Source organism: Coffea arabica, chromosome 6e (genome assembly GCF_036785885.1).
Source record: "Coffea arabica cultivar ET-39 chromosome 6e, Coffea Arabica ET-39 HiFi, whole genome shotgun sequence".
Classification (NCBI taxonomy): Eukaryota; Viridiplantae; Streptophyta; class Magnoliopsida; order Gentianales; family Rubiaceae; genus Coffea; species Coffea arabica.
This window is the reverse complement of record NC_092321.1, coordinates 28753021-28777359: the sequence shown is the minus strand read 5'-3', so window position 1 is coordinate 28777359 and position 24339 is coordinate 28753021. Positions and strand designations below refer to the sequence as shown.

The window sequence follows — 24339 nt, the reverse complement described above, 5'->3', positions numbered from 1 at the left end:
AGCACTTCATGTTCACGGGAAGAAAATGAGTTGATTTGGTTAAACGGTCCACAATTACCCATATGACATCATGTCCTTTTTGTGCCTGTGGTAATCCTGAAACAAAACTATCGTAATATTTTCTCATTTCCACTCTGGCACTTCCAAGGGTTGGAGTAACCCTGAAGGTTTGTGGTGCTCAGCCTTAATCTGCTGACAGGTTAGACACGTTTGTACAAACTGGGCTATCTCCTTCTTCACGCCATCCCACCAGTATAACCTTTTCAAATTTTGGCACATCTTTGTCATACCGGGATGTACAGTATACCGCGATCGGTGAGTTTCTTTCAATATCTCCCTTTTAATGTCTTTATCCTGCGGTACAACTAACTGATTGCGATGCCTCAATACCCCATCCGAGTTCACATTAAAGTTGGGTATCGACCCTTTTTCAACTTTCTCCTTCCATTTTTTCATTTGAGAATCATCCTTCTGGGTTTTTTTTATATGAGGTAATAGAGTGGAAGTTATCGTAATATTGCTAAAAAACACTGTTGGCTGCTTGAGTTGAGGATTCCATTCCCCAACTTTCTCTAATAGCTCCCATTCTTTTACCTGCAAACTGGACACTTGAGCCTTCCGGTTAAGAGCATCAGCTACTACATTAGTCTTCCATGAATGATACTTAATGATGCAATCATAATCCTCTAGGAACTCCATCCACTGACGTTGCCTCAAATTCAACTCTTTTTGCGAAAATAAATATTTGAGACTCTTGTGATCGGTGAATATCTCAAAAGTTATCCCGTACAAATAATGACGCCACTTTTGGAGAGCAAAAACTACTGCTATTAATTCCAAGTCATGGGTGGGGTAATTTTGCTCATGAGGTTTTAGCTTCCGGAATATGTACGCTATCACCTGCCTATTTTGCATAAGTACACAGTCTAAACCCATCCGGGATGCATCTGTATATACCACAAAGCTGTCCTTTCCGTTGGGTAAAGTCAAAATTAGTGCGGAAGTCAATCGCCCTTTCAGCTCTTGAAAACTGGTCTTACATTTTGAAGTCTAGACGAATTGATTATGAATTTTGGTCAAATCTGTTAGAGGTCCAGCTATTTTGGAAAAATCCTGGATAAAGCGACGATAATATCCTGCTAGCCCTAAGAAACTCCTAACTTCCGTCGGGTTTTCTGGTCGTTTCCATTCAGTGATTGCTTTCACCTTAGTGAGGTCCACCGCTATACCATCTTTTGAAATAACGTGACCTAAAAAAGATACTTTCTCCAACCAAAACTCACATTTGCTAAATTTGGCATATAATTGGTGTTTCTTAAGAGTCTGTAGTACTAGCCTCAAGTGTTGTTCATGGTCCTCATGAGTTTTAGAGTAGACCAAAATATCATCAATAAAAACTACAACAAATTGGTCTAGATAGGGTTTAAAAACTCGGTACATTAGGTCCATGAACGCGGTTGGAGTATTGGTCAATCCGAAGGGCATGACTGCAAATTCGAAATGTCCATACCGCGAATTAAAGGTGGTCTTGGGTACATCCTCCCTTCGTATCCTCAACTGGTAATATCCCTACCGAAGATCCAACTTAGAGAATACAACCGTGCCTTGCAGTTGATCAAACAATTCATCAATAAGTGGCAGGGGATATTTATTCTTAATGTTAAGATTATTCAGCCCTCGGCAGTCAATGCACATCCGTAGTCCTCCATCTTTTTTCTTTACAAACAATACCGGGGCTCCCCACGGTGAGTCACTTTCCTGTATAATTCTCGATCCAACAATTCTTGCAACTGTGTCTTCAACTCCTTAAGTTCTACAGGAGCCATACGATAAGGAGTTTTTGACATTGGCTCTGCTCCAGGATGCAAATCAATTTTAAATTCTATTTCCCTCTGTGGAGGTAGTGATGTCAATTCTTCGGGAAAAATCTCAGGAAACTCACATACCACCGATACATTTTCTACCTTCAGTTGATCCACCGGAGCATTCTTTAACATCGCTAAATACCCTCAGGCACCTTTTCCAGCCCGAATCCCAGAAATAAGAGTGGAAGAGGTTAACTTTCCTCGTACATCTAATTGTAGTATGGGCTCACTCGGTATGTGAAAGTCAACCTTCTTAGTACAGCAATTCAACTGTGCATGGTATTTGGCTAACTAGTCCATCCCTAAGATAATATCATATCCCTTAAGAGCGAGCTCAATAAGGTCCACCAACAATTTTCGCTCTTCTATCCATACCTCACACCCCTTGTAAACCATATTAGCAATTAAACTCTTATTGGTAATGGGGGTTTTTGTTTCTAAATCATACAGTAATTTTTCAACTTTCACGTCTACATGAGCCATAAATGCAGGGTTTACAAAAGAGTGTGTGGCACCAGGGTCTATTAAAACACTTGCGGTACGCCGAAAAAGAGAGAGCGTACCTTCGATGACTGTCGAAGTGTCAGTCACCTCTTGTTGACCCATTGCATATATTCTGGCCGGTACTTTGGGTCCATTTCCCACTGCATTTGTCGGCTTAGCTGTGGTCCCTTCTGTCTGTGGGATATGTCATTCTTTCTGCATCTTAGGGCATTGAGCAATCAGATGTTCCGTACTGCCACATTTAAAGTATTTTCGCACCAAACTATTCTTCCAGCAGTTATCGCCTGTGTGATTGCCCCCGCAGAAACTACAGGTCTGCCTAGTTCCTGCAGTTGATCCTCCACGCTGGGCACCCCTCTGAGGCCCTCACCCTGCCTGACCTTTTCCAAAATTACCCCGATTTGGGGTCCCTGCGGGTCGTGGACTACCTGTTCCTAGACCCATCTTAGAGGGTGGTTCACTTCTCGAGCTCTGCTCGACTGCAAAGTTGCTCGAGTCAGGTTGCTTCCTTTTCCGGTCATGGAAGGCTTTTACTTGTCCCCTAACTGCCTCAATTCTCTGTGCCTTTTCTAGTGCCTGACTAAATGTGTCCAACTGAGTAGCCGCTAGTGCTTCTTGAATCTCCACATTTAAGCCTTGAATGAAGCGGCTGATTCGCTTTTGCTCCGTTAACACCAAATCCGAAGCGAAGCGAGAGAGTTTCGTAAACTGGATTTCGTATTCCGTCACACTGGATGCCCCTTGTCCCAGGCGGATAAAGTCATCGTCCCGCCTCTCCTGTACAATGAGTGACAAATATTTCTCATTAAATTCCCGAGTAAAGTTGACCCACGTCCAAGGGGTCTGTTCCCGCTCCCACTTGGCTTTAATCACATTCCACCAAACTCGGGCGGCCCCCTCAAACTAAAAAACAGCAAAAGATATCTGCCGCTCCTCTGAATACCCAAGCGCGGCAAATATATCCAACATGTGGTCCAACCAACTCTCCGCTAAGTCAGGGTTGGGTCCACCTATAAATTTCGGGGGTGCAAACTTTTGAAACCGTTCTAAGGCACGGTCCTCTCCCTCGTAATTACCCGCATTATTTCAAAGGTTTCCGGCATTATTCCCCTGGCCCTGACCCTGTTGGTTAACCATTCGTTCTAACAGGTCAGCCATCCAACGAATGGCTGTAGCTACCTAATCCGGCTCATTCTCATGTTCACCTTCGGGGCCTCGTCCTCACCCTCTACCTCTACCTCGACCGTCGGAGTCCATTTACGTTCAAAAGTCTATAAATCGAAACATAATGCGTACTTATTATTCGAGATATGAACATAATAAAGAACACAAAATATAAATGTATATACACAAAAAAAAACACGCAAAAGATAAACCCAAAAGATTGTACTCAACTATATACATGTATTTATAAAGTCACGCCAAAAGATATACAAGTTATCCGACATCCGGTCGGTACAAAACCCATTAAATACATGAGCACTCCAGCTCCAAAATCCAGTCAGCCTGCCAGATAACAAAAGAAACCAGCCATACGAGGTATAACTAAAGCAATCTGTCAGATGGTCAAAAGAAAGTCCAAGCAGCGACCCTACGTGCCTTCCCTAGGGCCCCAATCCCCAACAGAGCCTCAAGTGCCCACCTCGTCCATCGGTTCTGGACCGGTAGTTCGTGGTGGCGCCTCCGCAGCCACATCTAACAGGACCTCACAGTCCAACATGATTCCTCGAGCCCGTTCCCTCAGCTGCCCCTTCATAACAAAAAGGTGCTGGTGTGTGTCGTGGAGCTGACGATGAAAAGCGTTCGTCCTCTCCTCCTTATCTCTGAGGCCCTACTCCAAATCCCTAATACGCATAACCTACCCGTGGCCCACCTCTCTGGCCTCCTCTAGCTGTCTAACCAAGCGATCGTTCGCCTTTTCCAGGCGACGTCGCTCGTCGTCCACTACCAGGACGACCTCGTCTGGGTAGCCGAACGTGTGTCGGCATTCACATGGTCGGTTCAGCCGGCCAGAAGGGGAATACAACGTATACGGCCCCCCAGGCCTTCTCTGAAATCGGAGCACACACCGGCGTAGCACCTGGTTCACCAGGCCCCCCGCACTCGGAGGTCTCGATCCTGGTCCTGATCCACTAGGTTCCCCAGCCTCTATACCTACAAAATATTATTTGGTCAGTTCTTCAGCATTTCAGCTTAAAACATACCATTCATCTTAAATAGATACACATATTCCTACTACTTATCACGTATGTCCCAATTGTCCAAATCCTCTAACCTAGGCGCTCTGATACCACCGCACCCAGAGGCGTACCAAAGGGTTTAGCGGACCGTCTGTCTAACTCGCGCCAGGAGTCGAAAACGCAAAGCAATAAAAGCTATATAAACCAAAATAGTACTATTCATAATATATACATTGGTAAAAGAGTTCTATTTACACCCTCAAAAGTAGATATCCAAACCACTACATCCACTTATGACTATAACAAAAATCAGAAAGTAGACCCAAAGAAGGGTCCTTACACGGATCACTATAACAAAAAGAACCATCTTAATTGTCCGGCTATTACAGACTAAACCTAGCTATACTAGTGACAGTGCCAAAAAGTCTCCCGCGTCGGCCCCTGTTAAGAAAAACAAAGGGAAAGGGGTGACCTATAAGTTTAGTAAATAAACAGGGGTAAAAACGTAAATGACACATCAAGACGAACAATTACGTCACAAAGATACCAAGTCCAAAGCAAAAGAAAAAACAGCACAAGTTAAGGATACAGGTTGGCTCCAAAGCCAAGTTATTTCCCATGTGTGACCTCATGTCGACACTCCGTTGACCACAAATAAGGGTCCATAAAACTCCACTTGAACTCCCACCGTACCCCTTATCACCCTCACTAGCCAGTCAATCGCACGAAATTGCTCAAGCAATCAAAACGAAATCGAACTTGGTTCACAAACACTTTGACCTCAAGACTAGGTTGGATTGATTTCGACCAAGCCCCGACAGGCTCGAATAGTCCGTCTAGGTCTTGAGATCGGGCCCCAAACTCATCGTATTTCATAATTCACAAAAGTCACCCCGAGCTACAAGTTCAAAGGGTTCAGTCCCAAAACAATTCATATACACATGTCATGTACAAATACAGGTGCAAATTAGGGTTTAGGTCGAGTGTGATAAAGTACACCCTCGCCTAAGTACCCTTTCATCCACATCAAAGCACATAAGCGAGTTATACATAGAAACGGCCCGAATACTTACGTAAAGAACAAGTATAGCAAAAGTGCGAAAATCACGTCGCGTGCGACAGCTAGTAGGTCCCACTGGCTCCGCCTAGCCTGCTACCGTTTGTAATAAAAGGTTGTACCACACTATTCCACAAACGGCTACTAAAATGTATAAATCAAACAAAATGGCAAAACGGACACGCGCGCGCGCGGAAACGGCGAACGAAAACGAAAATGGCCGTCGAAAACGGAAACGGCAGATTTGCCACCCCAAACCGTTTTGACCATAAGTTTGGCTATAAATGTCAGATTAAGGTATATGAGACACCGTTTCGAAGATAAAAGAATGAGTCACAACTTTCATGAAGACATCAAGAGCTAAAATAGGCCTCGTTATCATCAAAATAGATAGAAACAATAGCCAACAGAAACTGTCTAAGGCAATTCAGACAGTTTAGAGTGTTTGGATCGTTTTGCCTGCTACCAAGGTCCAAACACTCTGAAATTTAGCAGTTAGACAGATCACTCAAATCTCTACAATGTTCATGAAGGCCCTGCAACCCAGATCACAACGGAACTAGGGCAAAATGCACGAAACTGTCCCAGCAGTTTATGTTCAGGTTGTCGGACAGGCCCTGCTTGAACAACCATAACTCAAGACTCATAGATCCGAATCAAGAAATTCCAAAGGCGTTGGAAAGCTCAGTTATAAGGCTATCACTTTTTTGTTTTGGCCAAAAGCTGAATCAGCATAGATCCCAATGAAAAACGGAACCAAAGCTGTAGGATCGCACTGTCCTGTTTTTTTTTCTGGTTTAGTCTATTTCCGCGGCGCAAACGCGTGGTCCAAATGCAAGCATCGCATGCAAGTTTTTTTAACCATTCCCGCACCAATACAACACACATTAACCATCTCCTAATTATTCTACAAGAAACCCGGAAGTCCTTTCCCAACTTAACCTCAAAACCTAGCAAACACTAACCATATTCTACACTCTAATCTTACAAGCCCTAACTAACTTTGTCTAACCACATACCAATCAAACCCTAACCATCTTTGCCCTTCTAAGCCAAACTAACTTCCCTTCAACTAGGGTTTCATGACCAAATTGGACTTTGCCAAGGACCAACCATACAAGTGAAATTAACACACCAAAGTTTCCATTGGCACCAAGTAACCAACCAAACCATTAAGGAATCATGAAGCAAGAAACCCTAATTCCTCCTAGCTTTGGCCGAAATTCATGCAACAAAATACCACCAAAATAAACCATTAAATTACTCTACAATCACCATGTATACCATAAGAGTTTACAACCACCACAAGAACATCACTTTCATGGCTTCAAGACTCACTCACCAAAATTTAACTTTTAAGTGAGATGTTTTACCTCCAACCAAGTTTTGCAAGTGATGGAATCTCAACAATCAAGTGCCCATGTTGCTTCCCTAAGCTCCAAGATCAAGATGGATGGCTAGAAGTGGATGAACTTGGAAGAAAATTTCTCTCCTCTCTTGCCCAATGCTCTCGGCCCTCTCTCTCTCAACTCCTTTTGATGTTTGTTTGCTTTATGTCTTATGTTTATCTTGTATTTCCCTATGATGCAATATAAGTCAAAGTCATAGGAGATATTTTCCACCTCAACCAATCACACAAAAGCGTGCATTTTGCTTCTTAGCCCTTCCAACTTCACTTTGTCTTTCTTACTCTCTTGCCCACAAACATATGGAAGTCTTTCAATTAACTCCATAGGATACATACTCAATCTAATCTAAAACACCTAATCACACTTAATCGCTTCACTAATCACCCTCCTATCTTAACCACCCATTCTTAATCATATCTTACCCTTCATAAAAGCTGCTAAACAACAACCTTTTTGACATTGGCAAAATTAGGGGTTTTAAACCCAACTTAGGGTTTCTAATCTATTAGAACAATACAAGTTTTAGTAATAACCCAAATTAGGATTTTCTAAATATTTCGAACAAAATAACAGGTAAAGGATTACCACCAACCCTAAAACCACATTTTGTTGTAAAAATGACGCTAATGTTCTTTATTTCACATAATATCAAAATTAAGGACTAACCAGGGTCTCACAAGCACCCCAACCCATCGGCTAACCTTGTAACTTGAGCCGGCAAGGGCTTGGTCGAGAAGCTTGATGAACATTGGGAAATAATAGCTTGATCTTTTGAAATCTCGCTTGGCATACTCGAATAGTATTGCCACCCCTTACATGTTTGGTTCCGGATCCAAGTGGGTGTTATGTTGGATGGAGGAAATAAGTGGAGCACTACGGTCATGTTACTACTTGGGTTGACGGAGGGTCAACCCCCAAAGGCTCGATTGATCGAGACGTGGAAATAGCTCCTGAGAGCTCCTATATCTTTCTTGTGACGCCCCCACTTCTCCCTAAGGCGAACCAAAGGGTATCCGCGGGACGCCTGCCCAACTCTCGCCAGGACTCAAGCAAATTACGTTCAAGCTTATAGCGGTACTAGACGTCACAACTGGTTAATATAAATGCAATTAGTGCGGAAGTGTTCAACCTTAACAATATTTCACAATTACCCAATCCATACATCGGGTTTCCATAATACAGCTCAAAACACACAATGGCTACAATGTCTAGACAAAAGAATTGGAACCCTATTACAAAAGTCCTCAAAAGTACATAAAAGGAAGTTTCCTCCGAGTCTCATTCCAAACCCAATTCTGTTAAGGAAAACAAATCTACAGGGTGAGCAAAATGCTCGTGAGGCCAAGAACACACATGTAAGTATATTGCTCAAATAACAATCCCAATTTACAAGTCAAGCAATAATATTTCAATAATTAACAATTTACTGGAAAGATAACCAGAAACAATTCAAGGATACTGGAGCTCTTAGGAGCTATATTCCACTTGCACGATCAATAACCTCCACGAATTGACACTCCGTCAATCGGGTAGGTTTAGTCCGTAGAACTCCACTTAACCTGTCCCCTTTTACCTTACATACCCCTGTATCGGGCCCGTCTGTCATTTGTTTAAGGCGATACTACTCGAGTATGCCAAGCGAGATCTCTCACTAGATCAAGCTTTCATGTTTTCCCCATGGTTTACCAAGGATCCCGACCAAGCCCAAGCCGGCTCGAGTCCAAGGATGACCAATGGGGTTTTGGGCGTCCCCCATGTATATTTGAGTGTCGAGGAGATTCACTCCAACAACGTATGTAGCCATAGCATACTATTTCAAGTCATTCAAGCATGTGGTATATTCAAGCAATCGAGATATGCAAGTATTCAAGTACGAGTTATTCATTTCAAGCGAGAACGAGTGCGATAAAGTGCACGCTCGTCTCAAATTTCAAAATCTCAAGTATCAATAACAAGTAAACATGTATCGAGTTCACAGGAGTTCAAGTAACACACACTTGACACTCACCAAGTCAACCAAGGAGAAATGTTACTTGAAGTTCAAGCGTCCACCGTAGGATCCTCTTGAAGGTCCTCGTGCGAGCCTGAGCAATTAATAGTAAACAATCACTTATAAACCCCAATTATCGAGAAAGATTGCACGCTTGTACAATCCTAAGAAATTTTACTAAAATGAGCCTAAATTACTCGCGAATTAAGGCTCAAAAGTGAGGTTTTAAGGTACAAGAGAAATCGAGTTTTCATCTTTGAAATCAAGTATAAAACGTCCAAGTGATATCGAGGGAAAAAGGAGAATTCGAAAAACTCCATTTCCCTTAAGTTTTGGAAATTTCAGTTTTGATATGAATTTTTGAAAAATCGAATATCACTCTTTACAAGTCCAAAATTGGAAAACTTGGTACCGTTGGAATCCTCTTTGAAAGTACTAAAAGTTCTTAGAAGACACTTTTTCATGATTCTAAATGAAAAGTATTCAAAAATGGGCTCAAAGTCACTGTTTCAGGGTACTTAGGATTGTGTCGGGGTTAGTTTTTCGCTAAATTTGGAAATTCGGTAGAATTCACACATTGCCAACCAGCCTCTAAAATTTGTAACTCAATTAGAGTTGCAAGTAAGGTTTAGAACAGAACAAGCGGATCAAGAATCGGAATTTTGAGCACCGAGATACGATAGCTCAAAGTTGGTGAAAAATCGAAACTGTTAAGCCAATTTTCCAAATTTAAGTTCCAAACTTTGGGACTTTAGTTAGGTATCGAAACGGACTCGGAACGGCACCAAATTTGGTATGAATATACTACCATATAAGGGCCACTCCTTTGCCAAATTTCATAGAATAATATGTACGGAAATCAGTTAACGAGACCGTTGAAATCACAAGAAATTCTAAGGCTAAGCTGCCTTTGAACTTCCGTTTTGGCGTTTCCAAACATTTGGTCAAGAAACATCTCAAACATGGTCCATTCCAGTAGGTAATGTCTAAAATATATCCAAGGTACATTTGATAGGTGATTTACACTAAGAAGCTTCGGATAACGAGTCCCAAATCATTGTTAGTTTCAAATCTGTCCAAATGCATGGTATTCCTTAACAAGACCAGATTCAAATTTTGATCATAAATAACTCAATTCAACTTGGAATTGAGAATGGTTGGTGGTGTTGGAAAATAGACTCATAAGGCTATATTTTCTCAGAAGAAACCATTTTCAAAATCTGTCCATAACTAGCTCGTTCTTGAGCATCAAGTTACAGCTCATGTGCTGCCTTCCAGGAAGCAACGAAACAGGACAGAAAATTTCAAACGAATGGTTTGGCTTGGTCAAACAGAACCAGGACATGAGTTTTATACCAACTGAAAGCTGGGAATGTCTAGTTTCCAGCGCCATAAACAGCACTCAATTCCGACATCGGAGCGATGAGTTATAGCCAAAACAAGATGACTGCCTGGGCAGTGACGAGAACCAATTCCAGATTTCTAAGCTTCCGAAATTCCAACATTTGGGTGACCAAATCAAGTTATTTTTAAATGAAACTTTTTACACACTCAATATAAAATGTAAACAACATAAAAAAGCCATTAGAACCTCAAAATTTCGCACCAAAGTGCTCGAACAAAGCAGGGGCAAAATGGTCACTTTTGGTCATTGCACCATCCTTGAGTTTCTATCAACAACCCAACATTAATCCACTAGTTTAAGCACTAAATAAACATTATTACCATCAAAACTCCACAAATCAGTCCATATATCCAAGGTGGGAGTTCATAGAGCCAACACAACCATTTTTTTCACCATAAACAAGCTACCTATGAACATGCATGAGTATATAAGGGCACTAGAACTTCCATAAACCAAGTTTTGAAGGTTAGATCGTTACCTACTTCACTTGGTGTGCAAGAACAGAATTTTCGGTCCTCTCCTTGGCCAAGAAAACCGTGAAAAGCTCCCCTTTTTTGTAGCTTAAGATGATCTTCAAATAATAAGCTAAGTGTAGTTAAATTTTGGTGCAAAATGGTGCAAGTTTGGTGAGGGAAATGGAGAAGAAAATTGAAGGAGCAAGCTTGGTTCTTTTCCTTGGAGTTGCACGCTGGAAATGGAGCTTGGAGAGAGGGAATTCTGATCCGAAATGAAGCTTCCAGAGGAAACTTTGGTGTGTGGTCCAAAGTTGCCCAAAAGTCAACCCTCCTTCGCGCGCGCACGCGCGCATTTTGTGCTCGATTCCTCTCAAGTTTATTTCACTAGTGCACTAGAACTCCAATACACTTATATTCATATAAATATTATTCACTCTTAATTGTCCCAAAATGAGGGTCTAAAGTCTCTCAATTAAATCGCGCGTGTGAAAACCCGTATTTCCAAATTAAGCGCGATAAAGCGAAACCTCCAAGAATTTCTTATAACGATAGTACTAATAACTATCACTTGAGTACTTAAACATAAAATTACCTATTTTAGGACCATTGTGTAAGTCTCCAAATTTCCAAACTTATTGTACTCTCAATCGGTTAAAATTTCCAAACACGTTCTCACTATTTTCACTAAACGAGCTTCCAAAAATTAATTTTTAAAACAAGTCACTTTAAAAATATAATGAAGCTATAATTCCATGTATTTAGGTCTAATATGGGTAGAAAATAATATTCGGGGCAAATATCCAAATAAATAATTAATTGAGCCAAAAATAGAGGTTTAAAAATAAGAAATTTTACGAGTCCTCACACTTCTTGTGTGTTAAATTCCTACTTGTGCACTTAAATGAAACGTCATGTTTAAAGTTGCTTTTAAGCGTGTTATTTGATTGATTGGTGTTACTTGCTTGCTGTTTATTTTCTTGACCTCACTGAGCGTTCGCTCATCCCTTTAAGTTTGTTTTCCTTAACTGGCTTTGGAGGTAAATTGGAGGACCCAGACTAGCGATTTGGTGGAAGCTAGTATCTTTGTATGAACTTTTGGTGACTCTTAAAGTGTAATTTTATTACTTCTGGTTGATGAATTGAAATGATAACTTTTACCTTAGAAGTTGTGACTTGTAGATTTGAAGTACTCCTTATTTAGTTGTTGGATGTCTCGTGGTTCTATATTAAGCTTGAACGAAGGCGTGAGTCCTGACGAGAGTTGGGCAGGCGTCCTGCTGATACCTTAGGGTTCGCCTTAGGGAGAGGTGGGGGTGTCACAAGAACGACCAGGGGTCACAAGTTAAAAAAAAAAAGATTACAGATGGCTAGCTCATCGGGTGAAAGAGGTCGGGTCTCACTGGAGGGTTCAGACGCGTCTGCTCGGACCAAGCCAGTAGCCCAGAGCTTGGCATTATTGAACTCCTTCACGTTCAACTTGACGTCCGACCTGAGCAGACGGTCCAGCTCAGACTCGGGAAAAGGCGAAGGGAAGGGGATCAGAAACTTGGGTCTCCTCCCTCCAGGTCGGGGGAGGAAAGCCTATGTTGTTCACATAAAAGAACTGGGCCTTCCAAGACCGAATAGAAGAAGGAGCGCCAACTAACAGCTCGCGGGTTTGATGTTTTACTCTGCGCGTAGGACTCTCCCTCCGGACCTTCCTACGAGACTCTATAAATAAGGAACAAAGGGACCAGGAAAGGTATGCATTCATACATCTATAGCACTATACGACATAGCCGCTTCATATCACTTCTCGAAAACTTTGTCTAACTTAACCTTCGGAGTAACAACATGGAGCTAGTCCCGCTGTTCATCCCTTTGCAGGATAGTTCGGAACCGGCCTTGGCGCTCAGTTCGGATCACGCTCTCGGCACCCGCATCAGGTATCTACCCAATAAATGTATTTTATGTGTTGGATTTTTGAAAATGTAAAGTCAATTTAGGAAAGTATATAAATGCAAAGAAAGGTATTAATTATTAGTATGTACATATACATTACAGATTATGTGAAATTTAGTTGTGTTGATGGTGCCCAACGGGTTAGAAAAACTCTTAATTTTATGGACCACCATGGAATGATACGTCTTTTGAAGCTCTTAACCATGGACACAACTAAAGAAGTGGTGTTAATTTCCTTACGAGAAGTGCCATTCTATCACGGAGACATGTCTATTGTCTCATCTTGATAATGTAGAAAACAACACGAGATCATTGACGAATCCATGTCCAGTATCTTTTAACATATTTGCCATTAGCTTATTGAAAGGCTTTAGTCGAAGTTAAGAGAGAGTGTAGATTAATTGATGAGCTAATTTGGTTTGAAATAATGGTAGCTATATGGTAAATTATTTTTGTCTTTGCTAGCTTTCTACTTTCATTTTTTTCTACCTTTTGTCTTTGCGAGCAGTCTACTTGCATATTTTCAACCCCCGCCTAAATGGACAAATAAATTGTGTGCTACTTAGTAGATCTGGTGGTTTTCAACAATGGAATCCAGAATCGCCAAAGTCATCCAAATTTGTATTTAAACAAAGCTATGAATTCCCTTACTTACATTTAATTTAGCTATTTTCATGATTGTAAAGGGAATAGGACATCTTGTTATTTTTATTTTATCATGTGTATATTCACAATTTTGTTGATTAATAAAAAATAAGAATGACATCTCTCCTCTGTATATGCAGTTTGCAAAAAAAAAAAAAGAATAAGAATAAACTAAGCTATGAATTCTCAAACTCCACCTAAAAGTCAATTCAAGATATAGAAAGGAGAAGTTTATTAGAGTAAGAATAAAAAGACTAAACACGTTCAGTGTTGAGGGCTTTTTTTGTAAGTTTATTTTCCTTCTTTAGTTTCTTCCTTTGTGCGGCTGAGTTTGGTAGATTAGAGTTGGAAACGGATGAATATATATATATGATTAATCCTATATATATTATCAGTATATACACTATCAACGTTAGATATATGTAACATATGTGCAAATTTTGAATATATATATATATATAACCAAAAAAGAAAAAGCCTTATTGACTCCTCCCAAACTCCCTTTTGCCTCTTCCTTCTCCCCCACGCCCCTCTCTCTGAAAGACAGATACAAACACTCAGAGATCTTCACACTATTTCTCGTTCCATCACCGAAATTTTTGGCCTTGCCTAGATTGTTGCCTTTTTTTTGGAAAAAAAAAATTACATTTTTCATGAATTACTTTTTACACATTTTTTAATCATTTTTTTTATCTCACACACATAACAAATACATATACCTATATTCATATTATATTAAGAAGAGAACGTTAGATTTGTAGATTTAGTGTTTTAACTTTCACATTTTGAAATTATCCCTACTGTAAACCCAATGACTCAAACGCTTATTTCTTCATTAACAACTATTGAGTCTATTTATGTAAAACGTTCTTGTAAGAATTAAAGAGGTTTGGAAATTGAACTCCTTATGGAAATAAAATTCTTTCGGTGGAAGAATTACTACGTGAACTCATATAAAGGAAATATACGCGAGAGCAAGAAAACTAAACAAATTTACGATCCGTTGAATAAGGAAAGAAACAAATATTTCGTAATCAGTAATCGATTCATAACTTTAAGAATTTGGAATGATAAAAATAGTCTAAATTTTTTTAAAAAAAAAAGATTATACCGAACTAAAATTAATTAATGATAGGTGTATTTTGGACAAAAAATACACCTATCATTAATCTTTTCCTATTTAAATTTACCTACCCTCTTTTGCATTTACATATTTTCTCTAATTAATCTTACATTTCAAAAAATATAACATTTAAAATATATTTTAATGAGTGCCGAAATGGGCACCCATTAGACACACCTTATTTCTTATTAGAATACAATGATAAGAGCAATAAAGAAGGGATCTAGTCTAACTGGTATTTACAAAATCGGCATAGGAATAGTTTTTCTTACCTTCTATCTTCTATTTTATTCGAATCATCATAAGTTCTTTGGTTTTGATTTTTAAGAACTATATATTCTTTGTTTTTATGATTTTAAATACTAAATGTGAAAGAAAAGGATCTTGGAGTTTTATTTCCTTATAATGCATTTTTTTCAATATCTCTTTTATGTCAATTTTACTTCAAGGAAATAACTCTAAATCAATTTTACTACATCATTTCTTCTAAGTCAAAAGCCTTTTTATTCTTTTTGAGGCCATGTAGTAGTATGATTAAGTGTTACATTAGGAAAATAAACTTATTAAAGCCAATGTCCAACTTGAACAGAATTTTAGGGGTGATTTTCAAAAGTAAGTGAAGAACACGAAAGAAACTTTATCAGGGTATGCTTAGAAACTAAACATGAGTTGGAAATCTAAAATTTTGTTTTACATATTAAATTTCATTTTTTGATCTTAAGAAAAAAGAAAAAAGACTTATGACTAACTACATGCAAGAAACAGGCACCAATAGAAGACAAACCCAAAAAAAAACACAGATAAAACAAATAAATTAATGCTTTTAGTTCTATCATTTTCAAACTTATTCTTATTATTCATGCACGATTTTTTGTGCGTGCTTTTGCCGAACTTCTAACTTTAGTGAAACTTTTAAGAAAAATAATTGTAACATGTGTATCTATTATACTCATATGGTATTTTACTAACTATATGGCTGACAAAGAGAAAATTTTAAAAAAAAAAGAAAAAAACATCGTGTAAGCAACCGTTTGACCCAAAAAAAAAAAAAAGCAATCAACTGCTCAAGGTTCGGTTTCTATGAGTTATATAGGAATTATGCTTGTCAAAAGTCACCAAGAAATATCCGAAAGTAATGAATTTTAGCCCTATCATCTACACGGTTGATATTTTGCGACGTCGCTCTGTGGAGTTCTAAGAAGTAGTTTTTTAGAAAAGTGAGATTTAAATTCAGAAAGTGTATAAAATATAATTGCAGCAATTATTGTCCTACTTACAAGGCTTCAGGCACAAGAAACTAGCATAACATGAAGCCTTGTAAGAAACTAACATAAGATCAATTAATAAGAATGTTCATCAAGATTAATCAAGACAATATACAGTGCATATTCGTATGATTAGATCGTACCTAGCAATTAAACAACTAATAAACAAGTCAAAATGACTCAATTTAACACAGCATCTCCCAATAATGGAACCAAAATCTTTTTAAAAAAAATAGATTTTTTAGGAGTCTACAATTATTTTTGTCGGTAGCCAATTAACTTTTGCTTCCACTAATTTATAACTTTAAAGTAGATTTTTTCCACTTTCTATTATTAGATCGTACCTAGCAATTAAATAGCTAATAAACAACCCAAAATTGCTCAACCTTTTCTTTTAGTATAGGTGAGAGGTTTCAAACCCGAGAGCTGCCCTCGCACGGTTCAACCCATTCCTCTCCATACTAAATTTAACACAGTATCTTCCAATAATGGAACCAAAATCTTTTAAAAAGAACAGATTTTGTTTTGGAGTCTAGGTTATTCTAGAATCATTTTTGTCAGCAGCCAATTAACTTTTGATTTCGCCAATTTAAAGTAGATTTTTCTTTGGGAAAGTAATTTTAGCAAAAATTTCTCTTACCGAAGGCACCTTCCAGTCAAGAATTACGAGGCAAAAAAATACTTAACATATACATTTCCCTTAGAGCAAAAATACAGTAATGGCAAGTTTCTCACCTTTCTCTCACCTATAGCCTATCTAAACTACCCTAGCTAGTCATTGGTATCCACCGCATAAACCCTTGTGGCAGTTCTGTCCAAATCTTGTCGAGGGCAAAATGTTGAGAGAAACTATGGGGAAGTTATGCTCGAAAGGTTTCGACAAGGGCACCAGCCATAGGAAAGCACCACCTCCGGTTGGGTGCCCATTGAGGTGCACTCTAGACGAGCTCTACACTGGAGTGGAAAATAGGATCAAGTTTCCCGGAGGACGCATGAAGCTCCTCCCTGCTCCTGGGTATGTATATGTTTTTTGTAATTAACATCTTTCCTTATTCCTACATCTAAATTAATATGACAAATTTATCATAAAATTTATTGTGTATCATTGATATGGAATATTGATTTTCTGAAAGAATCAATTTGAAAACGAATTGATGAGTTATAATATCAGTTAGTTATTTAGCACCCATAATAAAAATTAATGGTTTATCTTTTTTAAGCTTTTTGGTGATATATATATATGTATATATACGTACATTTAGATTTACTATCTCCTTTTTTAAAAAATTTTCCAACGTACATATTGAGTTTTAAGATTATTTAGATGGGGAAAGATTGGGTTAAGTAGTGAGGAGAAAAGGATTTTAAATAAGAGATCTTGGTTCAAGAATTCTCATTTACAAATAAAAAAATTTATTTAAATATGAATATTTCTAAGAAGTATTGCTTGTTATTGACAAAGCACACGTTCTAAAACATTTTTTCTCAGATATATCATATCAACAAACTGCTATGACAAACGATGTCTAAACATTCTTCCAAATAACCTCCAACCCAAAAATAATCGAATGCATTTACACTGAACGTGTAGCGTGATAGCACCGAATGCGGATCCGGAGACACTTGTGGTGGAAATCCTAGAGGGTGAAAAGAACGGCTTGAAAATTGTATATCTGCGCAGGGTCATTCTAGAGGACAGAAAGGTCCCCAGGGATGTGATCGTTGATGTGATAGAAGAGCCTCATGCTGAATTCCACAGGCAGGGCAATGATTTGTGGGCTATAAGGAAAATTCCGCTGATGGAATACGTTACCAATGAAGCCCTTGTTAGTGAAATAATAAAAGTTGGCCGATACACTATAGAGAAGAATAAATACAACCTAGAAAGAAAGAAATGATCGAAAAAACAATAATAACAATCCGAGGCTTGTGAGCACAATTTCCTTAAAACAAATTCGCCCCCTCCAGGTAGAGTGCTTGAGATTAAGTAGGCGTCTGTCTCCCAGGATACAACGGATTAAAGGTGAATATGTCAGCACCAAACATTCTTCACCTCAGCGAACTCGAACTAGAGCAATATGGAACACTATAAAAGATGAAGATGCAAAGAAAAGGAGAAAGAGCTTTTTTTTTAAACAAAAAAAAAGAGAGATATTTATAGATGCTGGCAAAGGGTGACTGTTAGAAATTGGCAACAAGTGTTAAATTCCAGATAATTATCTTCGCGTTTATCAAAGTACCACATTCATGTACATTCATGTATCTCAATAAGATAACTCCAAAATCATGTATTAAGTACATGAATCCTATCCAAAATCATGTATCAATAATTAATATACATGAACCCTATCCAAAATCATGTATAATTAATATACATAAATCCTATGTACATGAATGAATGATAGATAATTATCCTTGTATTCTTTCAAGAGTGCCATTATGAGAACAATTTTCTCATTCATTCTACAATGGATATAGCCATTTTTCCAACAATCCCCCACATGAATGGAAAAATTGTTTTGATTTGACTCTACAGTAGTGTTCCACGACTGAAACCTGCATAAGATAGGTTGGTGTTACCTGTTGAACCTTCTCTTGTGAAATACACTTACTTTACTAGCAATCCAGTAGATATGATGTCTTTGAACTGTCCCACTTTTTAGTGTAAATGAACCATATATTTCACAGAGGAATCATGCTCCATTTGTTCAGTTCTCATAGTTATGTTCGTTTTGGCCATGAACATCAACCTGGTTCAGCAAGAGTTTTTAAGAATTGAGCCCTAAACAATTCTCTTTTGAAGCGGCCCCACTTCACTCTCACATAGGTGATTTACTTAAGTCTTCAGTAATTAATTACTTCACTTAAGAATCATTAAAGCACACCATTGTGCTATCCTTAATTCTCATTTGCGTCATTGTTTCATTATGGAATGGGTCTAGGGATATCCCCCCACAATGACTATGCTAAGTCCTTATAATTAGGTTGTCCCTTTGCACCTAGATATTGGGATCTCCAATCAGCTAGGTTGGGTTTCCTTTATAACACTTAGCCTTCCATGGGCTTTAGTCCCATTCCCTTTGCCATTTTTGCAACCAACTCTCTATTCAATCCCTTGGTTAGCGGATCCGCTATGTTATCCTTTGATTTCACATAATCAATAGAGATAACTCCTGTTGAGAGTAGTTGTCTAATGGTATTATGCCTACGACGTATATGTCTAGACTTACCATTATATATGTTATTCTGTGCTCTTCCAATTGCTGACTGACTATCACAGTGAATACTTATTGGTGGCACAGGTTTTTCCCATTTTGGAATGTCTTCAAGGAAATGGTGTAGCCATTTAGCTTCTTCTCCACATTTGTCCAAGGCAATGAACTCAGATTCCATTATAGATCTAGCTACAATAGTTTGTTTAGAAGACTTCCAAGATACTGCCCCACCGGCAAGTGTGAACACATATCCACTTGTGGATTTTGAATCTCTTATATCAGATATCCAATTTGCATCAGCATACCCTTCTAAAACAGCAGGGTATCTAGTGTAATGCAGTCCATAGTTCCAAGTGTACCGTAGGTATTTAAGTACCCTTGAAATTACTTTCCAATGATCAGCACTCGGATTGCTTGTAAACCTGCTCAATTTGCTTACTGCATATGCAATGTCAGGTCTAGTACAACTCATTAAATACATTAGACTTCCAATGATTCATGAGTATTCTACTTGAGAAACACTCTCTCCTCTATTCTTAGATAGATGGAAACTATTGTCTAATGGAGTTCTTGCAATTCCAGAATCATTCTTATTGAATTTTTCTAGAATCTTGTCCACATAATGAGTTTGGCTCAAGACCAAGCCGTTTGGTATTCTTATAATTTTAACTCCTAAAATTACATCAGCAAGCCTCATATCTTTCATGTCAAATTTTGAATTCAACATGTCTTTGGTAGACTTGACCATTTTGTCATTACTACCAACAATAAGTATGTCATCTACATAAAGACATAAGATGACATAACCATGTTCTGTTTCTTTAGTGTAGACACATTTGTCACACTCATTTATTTTGTATCCATTAGTTATCATTACTTTGTCAAACTTTTCATGCCATTTCTTTGGCGCTTGTTTTAGTCCATACAATGATTTTACTAATTTACAAACTTTATTTCCTTTTCCCGGAGTTATGAAACCCTCAGGTTGCTCCATGTAGATTTCTTCATCTAAATCACCATTTAAGAAAGCCGTTTTACATCCATTTGATATATCTCTAGATTTCTCAATGCAGCGATAGCAAGAATCATTCTGATAGAATTTATTCTCGTAACAGGAGAATAAGTATCAAAATAATCCAAACCTTCTTGTTGCTTGTATCCTTTGATTACAAGTCTGGCTTTGTACTTATCGACAGAGCCATCAGGTTTCATTTTCCTTTTAAAGATCCATTTGGACCCTAAAGGTCTACAACCAGGAGGAAGATCCACCAACTCCCATGTATGATTCTGTAAAATAGAATCAACCTCACTTTTTATTGCTTCTTTCCACAAAAATCCTTCAGAAGAACTTACAGCTTCTGTATAGGTTTGTCGTTCCTTTTCTAATAGAAAAGTTGTGAAATAATCTCCAAATGATTTTTCCACTCTAGCCCTTTTGCTACATCTCGGTTCATCTTGTTGAATCAAGTCATGATCATGTTTTTCTTGATTCATAACTTCATGTGTTCATTTTGATGAACTTGATGCACCATTCGATTTACAAGGAAACACATCTTCAAAGAATGAAGCATTCCTTGATTCCATTATCGTATTTTTGTGTATATCCAAAATTTCTGAATTATACACAAGAAACCGATAAGCAGCACTATTATGTGCATAGCCTATAAAGATACAGTCCACAGTTCTAGGACCTATCTTTATTCTCTTTGGTGCTGGAATAGCCACTTTTGCAGACACCCCCACACTTTCAAGTATTTGTAGGATGGTCTCCTACCTTTCCATAACTCATAAGGAGTTTTATCTTGTTTTTTCCGGGGTACCCTATTTAAAAGGTAATTGCTTGACAAAATAGCTTCACCCCACATATTTTGAGGCAATCCTGAACTTAGTAACATCGCATTCATCATTTCCTTTAGTGTGCGATTTTTCCATTCAGCAACACCATTCGATTGTGGTGAGTAAGGTGCAATTACTTCATGAACAATTCCATATTTTGCACAATAATCACCAATAGGTGTTTCATATTCACCACCTCTATCACTTCTTAACCTTTTAATTCTCCGGTTAAGTTGATTTTCAACTTCATTCTTGTAGAGAATGAATTTCTCCAAGGCTTCATCTTTACTTTTGAGCAAATACACATAACAGTATTTTGTGCAATCATCAATGAAAGTGATAAAATATTTATTACCACCTCTTGTTTGAACAAATTTCAAATCACAGACATCTGTGTGAATCAATTCAAGGGGTTCGGTGCTTCTTTCAATTGTTTGAAAAGATGACCTTGTTAATTTTGCTTCTACGCAAATCTCGCATTTATGGTTTGAATTGATGTGAAAGGAAGGACTATGATCCAAGTTAATTAGTCTACGCAAAGTATCACAATTAACATGACCTAGTCTACCATGCCATAAATTGGAAGACTCAAGCAAATAAGCAGAAGACTTATTCTTATTATTCACAATAGTCATTACATTCAATTTGAACAACCTATCGGTTGTATATCCTTTCCCTACATACATCCCAGATTTGGATAATATAACTTTATCCGATTCAAAAACCATACGAAAGCCATGCTTGTTCAGCAATGATCCAGAAACAAGGTTCTTGCGGATTTCTGGCACATACAGAACATCGTTCAAAGTCAATGTTTTGCCAGAAGTCATCTTTAGCAACACCTTCCCTTGACCTTCAATAGCAGATGAGGCAGAGTTCCCCATGAACATTTTTTCACCTTCAATTTTTTCGAAGGTAGTGAACAGGTCTTTGTTTGTGCAAACATGTCTTGTAGCTCCAGTGTCAATCCACCATTCTTTCGGATTTGACCCTATCATATTTACTTCAGAAACCATAGCAGTCAGGTTCATGTTTTCCATGTCTCCCTCAATTTTATCAAGCAAGTTCGCTTCATGCTTCTTCTTCTTTGGAAGCTTACATTCAGTGGACTTGTGACCTTTTTTGTCACAGTTGAAGCACTTTCCTTGGAATTTCTGCTTAGAGATTTTCCCTTTTGCCCCAAGATTTCGATTTGGCTTTTTGCCTTTGGAGTTTTGCTCTTGCTTATACTCCACAATATTTGCTTTAGCATCAACAGAAGTTGTTGCCTTGCAATCAGAACCCCTGTTGTCTTCTTCAATTCAAAGTCTAACAATAAGGTCCTCCATACTCATCTCTTTGCGCTTGTGCTTGAGATAGTTCTTGAAATCCTTCCACCCAGGAGGTAGCTTCTCAATAACAGCAGCTACTTGAAAGGTTTCACTCAAAATCATGCCTTCAGCTAGAATCTCATGCAAGATAATCTGAATTTCTTGCACTTGACTGATAACAGTCTTGGAATCCACCATTTTATAGTCTAGAAATTTTCCAACGACAAATTTCTTTGCCCCGGCATCTTCGGTTTTATATTTCCGATCTAAGGATTCCCACAATGCCTTCACCGTCTTGTGTATTTGATACACGTTATAGAGCGAGTCATGCAAGCAGTTCATGACATAATTTCGACAAAGGAAATCAGAGTGCTTCCAGGCATCAATAGCACTGACAGCTTGTGCATCAGTTAAGCCTTTAGGCAGCTTTGGAGCATCCTCACTTAAGAATCTCGAGAGATTCAATGTTGTCAAATAGAACAACATCTTTTGTTGCCATGTCTTGAAGTTCGAGTCATGGAACTTCTCAGGTTTCTCACTATGGTTGGTAGAAATCATAGGAGTAATCTTTCCTTCAGGTTGTTTCACAATAGTGCCAGAGGCAGAGGCATCAAAGGTAGATTTGTTGGTTTCTCTTCCTGGAATGTCAGCCATTGAGAACAGAATCGGTTTTAAGACTGTTAGTGAAATAATAAAAGTAGGCTGATACACTATAGAGAAGAATAAATACAACCTAGAAAGAAAGAAATGATCAAAAAAACAATAATAACAATCCGAGGCTTGTGAGCACAATTTCCTTAAAACAGATTCGCCCCCTCCAAGTAGAGTGTTCGAGGTTAAATAGGTGTCTGTCTCCCAGGATACAACGGATTAAAGGTGAATAGGTCAGCACCAAACTTTCTTCACCTCAGCGAACTCGAACTAGAGCAATATGGAACACTATAAACGATGAAGATGCAAAGAAAATGAGAAAGAGCTCTTTTTTTTTAACAAAAAAAAAAGAGATACTTATAGATGCTGGCCAAGGGTGACTGTTAGAAATTGGCAACAAGTGTTAAATTCCAGATAATTATCTTCGCGTTTATCAAAGTACCACATTCATGTACATACATGTATCTCAATAAGATAACTCCAAAATTATGTATTAAGTACATGAATCCTATCCAAAATTGTGAGGACCCGAAAATTTTCTTATTTTCGTCATATATTACTGGTTTATTTAAATAGTTATTCACTCATTTTCTCCGAATTATTTAATTCGACTACTTAAAATCCATTTATATGGAAAAACACCTCTCTTATGTTTTTAAAGCATTTTGTTAGAAAATTTACTTTTTGAAAACTCGTTTAGTTCGGAACAACGAGTATACGTTTTTCGAGACTATATTTGAATCGAGAGTATATTAATTTTGGAGAAGTAAGAATGACCAATAGTAGATTAAGAAAAGTTAACTTGAGATTTGAGGAGTTAAAACTCGACTCATGTGAGGACTTGCAAAATTTATTATTTTAAATTCCATTTCGAGCTTATTTAAATATTTAATTGCCCATTTACTCCGAATATTATTTTCTAGTCTATTTAGACCTAATTACATGAGTTTATAGCTTCGTTATAATTTTAAAGTGACTTGTTTCAAAATTTAATTTTGGAAACTTGTTAAGTGAAAATAGCGAATACGCGATTGGAGTCAATAATCGATTCGAGAATATACTAAGTTTGAAAAATTAGAGACTTGCAGGATGGACTTAAAATAGGTAATTTTATGTTTAAGTACTTAAGTGATAGTTATTAGTACTATCGTCATAAGAAATTCTTGGAAGTTTCGCTTTATCGCGCTTAATTTGGAGATACGCGTTTTCACACGCGCGATTTAATCGAGAGACTTTAGACCCTCATTTTGGGACAATTAAGAGTGGACAATATTTATATGAATATGAGTGCATTAAAGGTTTAGTGCACTAGTGAAATAATTCGAGAGGAATCGAGCACAAAGTGCGCGTGTATGCACACTATCCTTAGTTGACTTTTGGAGCATTTTGGGCCACACATTATTAAGCTTCTCATGGGTGCATCACACTAGATCATAACCCTTCAATTCATCATCTAAAGTGGCGTACAACAATCTCATTTTCCTCTCC

General features: G+C 38.1%; 2 protein-coding genes across 2 annotated transcripts; one reads left to right on the top strand and one right to left on the bottom strand.

The window, feature by feature from the left end:
• Positions 1 to 16690: 16690 nt before the first annotated feature.
• LOC140009836 (uncharacterized) lies at positions 16691 to 17737 on the top strand. Its single transcript, XM_072056172.1, has 2 exons — positions 16691 to 16854; positions 17521 to 17737. Exons 1-2 carry the CDS (start codon positions 16691 to 16693, stop codon positions 17735 to 17737), a joined length of 381 nt encoding a protein of 126 aa, XP_071912273.1.
• Positions 17738 to 18887: 1150 nt separating this feature from the next.
• On the bottom strand, positions 18888 to 19526 carry LOC140009835 (secreted RxLR effector protein 161-like). Its single transcript, XM_072056171.1, has one exon. It carries the CDS (start codon positions 19524 to 19526, stop codon positions 18888 to 18890), a length of 639 nt encoding a protein of 212 aa, XP_071912272.1.
• Positions 19527 to 24339: the final 4813 nt, after the last annotated feature.

Excerpts from the sequence above, each read along its gene's own strand:
- LOC140009836 (XM_072056172.1), top strand. The coding sequence starts at position 16,691 with ATGGGGAAGTTATGCTCGAAAGGTTTCGACAAGGGCACCAGCCATAGG. Across the intron at positions 16,855-17,520 it reads AAGCTCCTCCCTGCTCCTGG|GGTCATTCTAGAGGACAGAA; the intron begins GTATGTATATGT and ends ATATCTGCGCAG.
- LOC140009835 (XM_072056171.1), bottom strand. The coding sequence starts at position 19,526 with ATGAGTTGTACTAGACCTGACATTGCATATGCAGTAAGCAAATTGAGC.